The sequence below is a fragment of the Megalobrama amblycephala genome, linkage group LG8 (genome assembly GCF_018812025.1).
Source record: "Megalobrama amblycephala isolate DHTTF-2021 linkage group LG8, ASM1881202v1, whole genome shotgun sequence".
Taxonomy (NCBI): Eukaryota; Metazoa; Chordata; class Actinopteri; order Cypriniformes; family Xenocyprididae; genus Megalobrama; species Megalobrama amblycephala.
This window is the reverse complement of record NC_063051.1, coordinates 28,162,423-28,174,709: the sequence shown is the minus strand read 5'-3', so window position 1 is coordinate 28,174,709 and position 12,287 is coordinate 28,162,423. Positions and strand designations below refer to the sequence as shown.

At 33.3% G+C, this 12,287-nt stretch overlaps 1 protein-coding gene and 1 non-coding gene across 3 annotated transcripts; one reads left to right on the top strand and one right to left on the bottom strand.

The window, feature by feature from the left end:
- Nucleotides 1-486: 486 nt before the first annotated feature.
- trnar-ccu lies at nt 487-559 on the bottom strand. Its single transcript has one exon. It is a non-coding gene; the product is annotated as a tRNA-Arg (tRNA).
- A 175-nt stretch (nt 560-734) lies between these two features.
- On the top strand, nt 735-11,878 carry ttc26 (tetratricopeptide repeat domain 26). Of its 2 annotated transcripts, XM_048200348.1 has the most exons (17): nt 736-1,183; nt 2,371-2,517; nt 2,611-2,703; nt 3,198-3,312; nt 3,710-3,759; nt 3,856-4,001; nt 4,166-4,337; nt 6,919-7,096; nt 7,183-7,238; nt 7,864-7,917; nt 8,054-8,117; nt 9,158-9,246; nt 9,329-9,412; nt 9,499-9,568; nt 9,764-9,870; nt 10,165-10,298; nt 11,390-11,878. In XM_048200348.1, exons 1-17 carry the CDS (start codon nt 1,181-1,183, stop codon nt 11,499-11,501), a joined length of 1,674 nt encoding a protein of 557 aa, XP_048056305.1. In that variant the 5' UTR covers nt 736-1,180; the 3' UTR covers nt 11,502-11,878. The 2 variants fall into 2 exon arrangements, with proteins under 2 accessions (XP_048056306.1, XP_048056305.1); XM_048200349.1 differs by lacking the exons at nt 10,165-10,298; nt 11,390-11,878 and having other exon boundaries at nt 735-1,183; nt 9,704-9,845.
- The last annotated feature ends 409 nt before the right edge of the window (nt 11,879-12,287 follow it).

The following is a 12,287-nucleotide window of genomic DNA, read 5'->3' as shown; positions in this document are numbered from 1 at the left end:
AAATCTAATCCAAGTATTTCACTTGTATTGTTTGTAATGTTGTGAAGCTTTATTTGATTGCAAATGGTGGTACCAATTCACATTTAGGCCTGGTTTCACAGATGGGGATTAGGATTAGTTTAATTAGGATATTTAAATAGCTTTTATAAACTGGTGTATTACTGGTGTATATCTTAAGCCAAAACAGCCTTGGGCAAAATATAGGTAACAAACCTTTCAAACAGTCCTCAAACATCGAGTTGAACAATTTAGCACTTGTATTCCAAATTTGTTTGCTTATCAGTCCAGCCGTGGTCAGTTCATGAAGCAGAAATGAGGGAACAGAATGAAATTTAAACAAAATGGTCTTATGAACTGAAATGTTTGATTCAGATTTCCACGTTTTTTTTGATTAATAACCTGTTTTGCTTTTTGTGTGTTGGGACATACTGCGGGTCTATTTACCAATCAAATGGTCGTATTGTTTGAGGTATAACGAAAACATTCCACCCCAGATGGGACTCGAACCCACAATCCCTGGCTTAGGAGGCCAGTGCCTTATCCATTAGGCCACTGGGGCTTTTACGTTTGCAGTACGTCAATATAGTATATTTATAAATGATAATAATAATAAACAGTCATATTTGTATTTCTGGTTGACTCATATATATTTTCTTTGGCATCTCTGATATTTTAATCATTTTTTGATTAAAAACAAACGGCAAAGCGCTGCACGAATCACATCACATGATGGTGGTCTTTTGTCATTGATCTAGTGAAGAGTGGGTTGCGTAGCAACAGCGTGACGCCGCGCCGCCAAACATGGCAGTCGAGATTAGCTAGGGAAAATGCACACAACTCCACGAGCAAATTTATTCATACTCGTGTTATTATATATCATTTGATTTAATTCAGGAGATAGGACCGGGTGTGTTGTTCAAAAGTGAACGCGGATCTGCTTAAGATCTTGTATGCACACCTAAACATATTCGCTTAGCAAGTTTGCTAGCCATTAGGCTATCTGGCTAGTTCACCTCATCTACAGAAAATACTGTTCCTGGATTAACGGTCATCGAAGTCAGCGTTGTTTGTAGATCTAGTGATTCATTTTTTCGGCTTTATGGTGGTCAGAGTGATAGTAAAATGACTGGCTAACAGGCTAGTTTCAGGACTGTGTGTTTGGGGACAGTGAAACATCACCATGGTGAGTATCAACCAACATATACTCTCTGCTGCTTTGGGTTTGTTATTAAAATCATACAATAAAATGCAGCAAGCAAGCGTAATTGCGTTTTTTATTCAAGAACATATGCTCATTTTAAGGATACTTTAAGAAATCATTCCCTTATGAAAATTAACCATAGCTTTATTATAGTAAAACCATGTCTTTTTGGCGTATTAATTACCATTTGTATAACCACACAAATACCATAGTTAAACTATGGTTTTTAAAGCAAAACCATGGTTAATTTGTGATTACTATGGAATAACTACAATAACCATGTTTTTTGTTTTTTTTTATCCCTATTAAAACCATGGTTATTTTTTGTATGGGTTATTATTAAAGATTTGTTTTGCTGGTGTCTTTACTTTTTGAACTAATATATATATTCCTAGTTTCAAATATTAAAAAACTAATCTAAATTCATTTTACAAAAGATTTCTATTTCAAATAAATGCTGTTCTTTTGCACTTTGTATTCGTCAAAGATTTCGAAGAATGTAAAAAATATTAAGCAGTAACCTTACAACTGTTTTCAACATTGATAATAGTAAGAAAAGTTTCTTGAGCACCAAATTAGCATATTAGAATGATTTCTGAAGGATCATGTGACACTGAAGACTAGAGTAATGGCTTTAACATTTTAATGTACAAAATTACTATCAGTATAAAAATATATTAAAATAGACAACAGTTTTTTTTTTAACTGTAATAATAGTTCATAGTTATAAATGCAGCCTGTGTGAGCATGAGATTTCTTTCAAAAAGTTTTAAAAAATCTTACCAACCCCAAACTTTTGAACAGTAGTGTATACTATATAATAGTTATAGTATACTATATAATAGTATTTAGTACTATCTACAATGAATGCAATAGATACTTAAAAAATAGTCACTTTCTGCAAAGATGAGCTGCAGTTCATGACTAATGTGCAAGGATTGTGCAAATGTTGTGTGAAATAGCCAATGATTAAACATGCACAAAATATGCACATGCTTAGGAAAAAATAAGTAGATTGGCTCAGGATATTGTTCTAAATGAGTGGATAAATAGTTATGTACATGAATGATTACAACCTGGAGTACATATGTACACTTATAATGAAATATATAATTTAGCTGAACTGTTTTACATCCTGATAGCATCAAACTCTTGTTTCTGTTCTGAAGCTCTTGTCACGGATGAAGCCAGCAGTGGGTGGTGAGGCGTCCACCGGCTCTAATGAGAAGAAAAAGAAAAATAAAACGAAAAAGATTCCAAGACTCGAGGATTATCTAAACCAAAGAGACTACCTGGGAGCTCTGACTCTATTAGAGGTACAAAAACAACCACATGAGAACTAAGAACTAACTCTATGCTATTTATATGATCTTACAAACCTTCGTACACTAAACTCTCTGTAATATCAGTTCCAGCGTAATGGCGGAGAGTCAGTGGAGCATGCAGACCTTTGGATCGGCTACTGTGCTTTTCATTTGGGGGACCATAAGAGAGCAATGGAGGTTAGTGAAAGAGAGTCTGCAGAAACTGAAGGATATTGGAACCTATCTGTTTATCAGGGGATAAATCACATTTAAAGGGATCGTTCATCGAAAAATGAAAATTTTATCATCATTTACTCACCCTCAAGTTGATCCAAACCTGTATAAATTTCTTTGTTCTGATGAACACAAAAGAAGATATTCTGAAGAATGTTTGTAACCAAACAGATCTCGCCCCCCATATGACTACCATAGTAAGAAAAAAAATACTATGGTAGTCTATAGGGGGCAAGATCTGCTTGGTTACAAACATTCTTCTAAATATCTTCCTTTGTGTTCAGCAGAGCAAATAAATTCATACAGGTTTGGATCAACTTGAGGGTGAGTAAATAACAGAATTTTCTTTTTTTTTTTTGGTGAACTATCCCTTTAAAGAGCGAGGTTGGGGGACACTATTGTCATTTGAAATTGGTTGTTTGTAACATGAAATATTCTTACTTGTTACATTTATTCAGGAGTACAAGGCGCTCACTTTGAGGCCGGAGTGTCCAGAGGATGTTTGGGTATATCTGGGCTGTTCTCTCTTTTTCCTGGGGCTTTATAAAGAGGCGGAGGAGGCAGCGCTAAAAGGTTTGTCTTCACAACTTTTCAAAAGTTTGGGGTCGATGAGATTTGTAAATGTTTTTGAAAGAAGTCTCTTCTTTATTTGATAAAAAAGGCAGTATAATTTAAAATAACTGCTTTCTGTTTTAATATATTTATTTTATTTTTATGATGAATATTCAGCATCATTACTCCAGTCTTCAGTGTCACATGATCCTTCAGAAATCATTCAAATTGCTGCTCAAGAAACATTTATTATAATTATCAATTTTAAAAACAGTTGTGCTGCTTCATATATTTCTGGAAACCATCGTACATTTTTTTCAGGATTCTTTTATGAATAGAAAGAACTGCATTTATTAGAAATATATATATTTTTTTTGTAGCTTATCATCCAAACATTATAACATACTGTCTTTTTCAGGGCCAAAATCTCAGCTTCAGAATCGCCTACTCTTTCATTTAGCTCATAAGGTCAGTTTTTCCATAATATTTCATCCCCTACGTGACATTATTATGGTCGCGCATCTGATGATAATGGTATTATCTGCTTTGTTCGGCTCTCTGAAGTTCAATGATGAAAAGAAGCTGATGGGTTTCCATCAGAACCTGGAGGACGTGACAGAGGATCAACTGAGCTTGGCTTCCATTCACTACATGCGCTCTCATTACCAGGAGGCCATTGACATCTACAAACGCATCTTACTGCAGAACAGGTGCTTCACGACACATCTTCATCATGTCAACATCTGAACTAGCATCTCTGAGAAACAATAGAATGCATTTATACTAAAATATAATCATATAAAACATGTTTTTATTACACTGAAAGTCAACAGCACAACATGGACTAATGATTCGTCTCTCTCAAATTCTACAGGGACTTTCTTGCCCTGAATGTGTATGTGGCTCTGTGTTACTATAAGCTGGATTATTATGACGTGTCTCAGGAGGTGTTGGCCGTGTATCTGCAGAGTGTTCCTGACTCTACTGTCGCCCTCAACCTCAAAGCCTGCAACCACTTCAGACTCTACAATGGCAAAGCGGCTGAGGTCAGTTACACTAACATGTATACTAGTATACTAATTATTTTATGACATTAGGGGCTGAGATTGTGTAGTCAAGACCAAAGTTATTTTGATGACTTTTGACGACGCATTTACATTCGGTAATGTGACATACGCTACTGTTCAAAGGTAAGATTTTTAAAATGTTTTTGTAAAAGAAATTTCTTATGCGTACCATGACTATGTTTATTTGATCAAAAATACAGTAATATTGTGAAACATTATTACAATTTCAAATAACTGTTTTCTATTTGAATAAAAATGCAACTTATTCCTGTGATGGCAAAGCTGAATTTTCAGCATCATTACTCCAGTCTTCAGTGTCACAAATGGAGCTCCTAAAGGATAAAAATATGAGATGGAGGAAAAATTATTTGACAATTATTTTGCGTTCACTCGCAAATGTTTTGCGTTCCCCCGAGAAACTTTGCGTTTGCTCGCAAACACCTCAAAGGGTTTTGTGAGTTTCTCGGCAGAACGCAAAAGCATTGACTTATTATTTTTCCTCCCATCTCATATTTTTTTTCCACCACCATGTCCCTTAAGGGGCTTCGTAGTCACATGTTCCTTCAGAAATCATTCTAATATGCTGATTTGGTTTCTAAAGAAAAATTTCAAAAGTCTAAAACTTTTGTGTTGCCTACTATATTTGTGAAAACCTTGATACTTTGTTGAATAGAAAGTTCAAAAGAACGGCATTTATTTAAAATATATATATATATGTATTAAAATATATGTATTAAAAAAAAAAAAAAATATATATATATATATATATATATATATGTGTGTGTGTGTGTGTATATATATGTATATATATATATATATATATATGTGTGTGTATATATATATATATATATATATATATATATATATATATATATATATATATAATATATTTTTTTTAAATACAAATTATTATTTTTTTTTTTTTTTAAATAAATGCTGTTCTTTTGAACTTTCTATTCATACATATATATATATATATATATATATATATATATATATATATATATATATATATATATATATATATATATATATATTTTTTTTAAAAATACAAAAACGTTACTGTCACTTTTGTTTTGATCAGTTTAAAGATAAGGTAGGCAAATTTTTTTTTTTATATAAACACTTTTTGTTATACTGGTTGAAACTCTCTTCACATCCTGATAGCAATCAATAATAGAAGTTGTCTAAATATTAAAACGTGTACATATATCTTCTGTGGAAGTAATTTACCACCGTCTCTCATCTCGTGATGCTTTGCAGATTCTGCTGTGTGTGTTCATATGTTGTGGAGGAGGCGTGGCTTTTTGAGGGAGGGTGGGATCTTGTTTTCAAAGCTAGAAATTGCCTACCCTACCTTTCCTTGCTGCATTAAAAAAAAATCCTACTGACTTCAAACCTTCAAACTGTTGTGTATTTGTGTTGTGTGTTTTTGAGTGAAACTGAATATTCAGTAGAAATAATGTAGCACTTAATTTTACCCATCCATGATTTGAAATGTGAAGTGTAGTAATATTAAAGGTGCCCTAAAACCAGTTTTTACAAGATGTAATATAAGTCTAAGGTGTCCCCTGAATGTGTCTGTGAAGTTTCAGCTCAAAATACCCCATAGATTTTAATTAATTTTTTTAACTGCCTATTTTGGGGCATCATTAACTATGCACCGATTCAGCGCGCGGCCCCTTTAAATCACGCGCTGTACTATATTACAGTGCATTTACAAAGTTCACACAGCTAATATAACCCTCAAATTCATCTTTACAAGATGTTCGTCATGCATACTGCATGCATGCGTCAGTATAGTATTTATTTGGATGTTTACATTTGATTCTGAATGAGTTTGATAGTGCTCCGTGGCTAACGGGCTAACATTACATACTGTTGGAGAGATTTATAAAGAATGAAGATGTGTTTATGAATTATACAGACTGCAAGTGTTTAAAAATGAAAATAGCGACGGCTCTCTTGTCTCCGTGAATACAGTAATAAACGATGGTAACTTTAACCACATTTAACAGTACATTAGCAACATGTTAACGAAACATTTATAAAGACAATTCACAAATTATCACTAAAAATATCATGTTATCATGGATCATGTCAGTTATTATTGCTCCATCTGCCATTTTTCGCTATTGTCCTTGCTTGCTTACCTAGTCTGATGATTCAGCTGTGCACAGATCCAGACGTTAATACTGGCTGCCCTTGTCTAATGCCTTGAACATGGGCTGGCATATGCAAATATTGGGGGCGTACATATTAATGATCCCGACTGTTACGTAACACGGTGTTATGTTGCGATACGCCTGTTTTTCGGAGGTCTTTTAAACAAATGAGATTTACATAAGGAGGAAGCAATTGAGTTTGAAACTCATTGTATGTCTTTTCCATGTACTGAACTCTTGTTATTCAACTATGCCAAGGTAAATTCAATTTTTGATTCTAGGGCACCTTTAAGTGAAAACAATGTTAAACTGGTTTCAGGTCTTCTCATTTTAGAGGAAACTGCATGTGGTTTTAAATTCTCTTTTTAACATTTTTCTCCCTCTTTACTCTTCAGACTGAGTTGAAGAACCTGATAGATATCTCCTCCAGCTCGTTTCAGTTTGCTAAAGAGCTCATTCAGCACAATCTGGTGGTGTTTCGTGGGGGTGAGGGGGCCTTGCAGGTTTTGCCTCCTCTGATTGACGTCATATCAGAGGCTAGACTCAACCTGGTCATCTATTATCTCAGACAAGGTATGTTGATCAGGCGTGGCCTTTTGTCTGTAGCAGAATGAGACTGGCTTATCAGGTTTGTTAATAACTTTGTCATCTCACTTTAGATGACATTCAGGAGGCCTACAAACTCATCAAAGACCTTGAGCCCACCACACCCCAGGTATTTAGGCCACACTAATGATTGTTTCTCTTATTTTTTATTTTCTCTCGGTGACTAGATTAGGGGTTATAACTGATTAGAGAGTGTTTTATCTGCTGTGATCATCTTGGACATACGAGTTTGAATGGACTGACAATTATAAACAAATCAAATAATATTTTCCACCATATGCCACTATTTTCTATCATCATGTTTGGGCTAGACACTACATACATTCTCCGCTGTAATGCGATCTCATGCATAATACAGTGCAGTGATTGGATAAAAATAATTCATTCTCATGAATAATGCAGAGAAAAGCTCAGAAACTAATGATGTAGACACGCATTCTCCAGCCACGGCAGCCAATCACCACTCTGAATTAACGCATATACCTCACATTTTGTGACATTGGTTTGACTATGTTTTTTAAACCGGAAGAACGAAATGGCTCAGAAAAATGTAAAAGATAACCACATTCCCCTTAATAGTAAACACAATGAGTTGTTCTATTGTTGTTTTTATTGATGTGCAACCTGTAAATATGTTGTTGAAATTTAAAAAAAAATGTGCTTTAGCATTTCATGACCCTTTAAATACATTGTGGGTCTAATGATAGCATGTTATCCTCTGGTGTGATTCACAGGAATATATTCTGAAGGGGGTGGTGAATGCTGCTTTGGGACAAGAAATTGGATCGGTTCGTAGGGTTTATTTATATCAGTTTTGAAGATAACAGTATTTCCTCTCAAACTCCATTTCTCAGCAAAGCCTTTGTGCATGTTTCTCAAATCCATGTTCTCTTATCTCGTTATATGTTTGCGTATTTTTTACAGAGGGACCATTTAAAAATTGCCCAGCAGTTTTTCCAGCTGGTTGGAGGCTCAGCCAGTGAATGCGGTAACATCATTGTTTAGGCTAACAATAACAATATTAGCGCTGGTTCAGCAGCCGGGCCCCTGTGCTGTATGGAAGGGAGTTTGTTTTCTTGGCACAAACTATGCCTGAACCTAGACTGAAAAGGTGGCTGTCAATTAGATGTCTTTTCTATTTTAGTACTAAATGTAATTTGTGCCTAACATGGTCAAAATAAAGTATTATTTTATAAATATTTTTATTAAAATTATTTGTGTCTATAATGCAGGGACGCAAAATCGCTGTTTTAAAACAATCTGAAAACAATTTTAAAAAATCTCCAAAATAGGTCATTTAGGTGGCACTGTTTATTTACTCATGAGCAGCTGATGTTTTGATGGAAAAAAAAAATTGTAATGAGGATCTGTGATCAACAAAATAAGGCTTCTGCCAAAATAAAAGCTCTATGGTTAAATGTTTGAAAGCAGAGAAATTACAGCCATTAATATTAGTATTGCAATTTTACTGTTGTTCTGTAAAAAAAAAAAAAAAAAAAGAATAATAATAATAATTATTATTATTATTTTTATTTTTAATAATTTATTGTTTAATTATTATTATTATTATTCATTTTTAATAATTTATTATTTAATAAATATTTAAATATGTAGTAATCATTATTTTTTATTTTACAGTGCAACAGTAATATTACCATAATGTTTCTTTATTGGTTTCCTTTACATTTATAAATTTATATATAATAATAATAAATTATAAAAAATAATAATAATAATAATGATATTTATTATATTATTATTATTATTATTATCATTATTATTATTATAGATAGATAGATTGATTGATTACAGCGTAATAAAATAACTTTATTTACTCACCAAAGAAAGGCTTTTTGTTTTTTATTTGCTTGTTGAATGTTCATTTTGAATGCTATATGCCTTTTTTTGCTTTATCGAACATAATTAAAAATATAGATTTTGTACATTAGAGGATGCAGTTTATTTTGTCCTGGACATGTAAAACGCATATAATGATGTATTTTCTGTTGTCTTTTTTATATATATAAGACACAATACCGGGAAGGCAGTGTATGGCCTCTTGTTTCTTCCTGCTGAAACAGTTTGAAGATGTGCTAATATATCTCAACTCAGTCAAGGTAATTCACATATCAGGGTGTTTGAATTGAGAGCAGAAACATTAAAACATCACCCTCAAATATTCATCTGGTTTCTTGGCAGAGTTACTTCTACAACGACGACACATTCAGCTTTAACTACGCCCAGGCCAAGGCTGCCCTGGGAAACTACAGGGAGGCTGAAGAGGTACAGAGCAACCGGCGGTTCAGTAAATATTATATGATTTAGGAACCAATTGCAAGTCTGACTAAATCTGAATTTAATGTGAACAGGTGTTCCTGGTCATCCAGAGTGAGAAGATCAAGAATGATTACGTTTACCTGAGCTGGTTGGCACGCTGCTGTAGGTTCTTCTATGTGTTTCAAAAGTTTTAGACCGTTTTGTTCCGTGGCCAGCAGATTTTTCAATTCTGCTTTGCCTGTAAAGAAGATGAATGGCTTTGGAAACTTCTTTAACATGGCAACTCTTTTTGATTAGTCATTTCTAGACACATCAGACCACTCACTCTCTGATGTCATCCTCCCCCCTCTGTTGTAGACATCATGAATCAGAAGGCTCGACAGGCCTGGGAGCTTTATCTGAGGCTGGAAACCTCATCTGACCCATTCAGCCTCCTGCAGCTCATCGCAAATGACTGCTACAAGGTGCGATTTTATCATTCTGATTCTGTAAACACGTTCTCATTAATATATCAGCTTCACTGTGTCACTGACATATGACTTTCTTACTTGGTTGCTAAGAAAATTGCAATAATTAAAGCAAGCTGTTGCAAGTAGCTGAGGATAACCATTTACCATTTGTTCATCTCACTGTCCTTCAGACACCTTCAGGTTTTGCTGTTGCTTCTACATCCCTAATTCTGCGTGTTGTGTCCCCAAAAAAGTTTTCTTCTGAAGTTTCACTGGATTATTTATATTTATCCTCTGACCTCTTTTCAGATGGGGCAGTTCTACTATGCAGCTAAAGCGTTTGATGCTCTAGAGAGACTGGATCAAAACCCTGAGTACTGGGAGGGGAAGCGTGGAGCATGTGTTGGGATCTTCCAGCTCATACTGGCAGGCCGAGAGTCTAGGTATGAACCAATGCCATACCGGAGCAATGAAATGTTTAAATCGAGTTAAAGGCCATTATTATTAGGTTCAGATTATTAAACTAAATTCTTATTAGACTCTTATTAGTTCTTTACTTGATCCTGTAAAGCCTGACATATGAAATAAGTCACTTTTTTTTTTTTTTAAATGGAACTGTTTATTGAATCTTTAGGTTATACAGTATATATTAGTAATATAATACACATTAGGCTTTTATTGCTCTTATCATATATGAGAGTATAGAGCTCAAAAAATACCTTTTATTCAGAGGTCCAGACTGAGCAAAAATATGCAATTCGGTGAAGTTGCTGATATTTATATGGCCAAAAAGTAAAATTAAATTCTGATAGCTTAATGTAAATCAATGAGATTTACTTTATAACAGCAGCGCAGACTATGTACATAAAATGCATATAATTATCAGTTGTCAGTCACTATATATCTTCCAATAATCTGTCTTAATAAGATGATATTTAAATGATTGGTTTTATAATCAAAGCTATCTAGTTTTTATTATGGGGCAAAACATAAAATGCAATGCAGTACAGTGATGATTAAAAGCCTGATATATTATTTGATACTCACATTTTAACTTTTTTTTTTTTTTCTTGATTATTCATATATATATATATGAATAATCAAGTAAACCTAAGTTCCTTTAGTCCAGTAAAGGGTCATCTTAAAATATTATTAACAAAATAAAGGTTTTCTTTACGTTTTCTTTACGTTTACTTTATAAAAATCTGTAAATATTTTCACAGAAGAACCACAACCTGAAGGGTTGATTTAGTGTAATTCTTTTTAGAATTACACTAAATGGCCTTTTACTTGCTAAAAAGTATAAACTATCAATCAGATGCCAGAAGGAATGTAGTAGATTGTAGGATCATATTGAAAATTTAGATGTTTTAGAAATTTGTGTATCAAATATGATATTATAGGGTTAAAATTAACATCTGTAGCTCAGCCAAGTTTTGCACCATCATTAAGTGACTGAGACTGAGTTTGTGAACTTTGCTCATATTTTCTATGTTCATATTTTTCTTTTTTATTCTGCTTTGTTTGTTTTCAGAGAGACACTGAAGGAGGTTTTGCCAATGTTGAGAAGCACTGGCAACCCACAAGTTGAGTACATCATCCGCATCATGAAGAAATGGGCCAAAGACAACAGAGTGGCTCTCTGATCGCCTTTACAAATGAGCCAACACACACCAGGACTTGGTCTTGGACATTAATTCTTTTGTAAATGTTATTAAAAATATATTTTTTTGTATGGTATCCTTATGTCTGCTTGTTTGTCTGTCAACAAAATATGTGATAAGCACAACATCTCAGATGCATCTTAGAAGGAGAAAACATCTTCAACATCTTCAAGGCTTCAACAACTGCGGCCTCACTATAACATTTATTTAGTGTTTGTTATATTGTATCTTTGTTTTTATATTTTCAGTTGTCACAAAGAGAAATCTCTATATTTACAATGTGTCCATGTCAGTTATGTTTTCTGTGAGACGGACAACAATGCAACAAATAAAGTTTATATCTTTTCATATCTTTGCAACATACGTCTTTGCAATTTTCATCTGTGTGAATAGTTTAAGTTGGGCATTATATTTTTTTTAATTTATACCTTTGGAAGAAGTGATAGCAATGACTAATGCACTTACATTTTTTAAAAGCAGACTTACAACCTCAGAAAAGGTGACTTTATATATATATATTTATAAAACATAAGTTACCTACATTATTTAACATTAACATTGAAAAATTAAAGAATTTATTAATCTTAGTTTGAATATTTAGACATCTACTAATTATTAAAGTCAAAAGTTGTATCTCTTAATATTATTTAATGGACCTTTATTAACTAGCATTAACAAAGATTAATACATATTGTAACAAATGTATAGTTTATTGTTTTATATTATTAAATGCATTAACGTTAACTAATGGGACCTTAATGTAAAGTG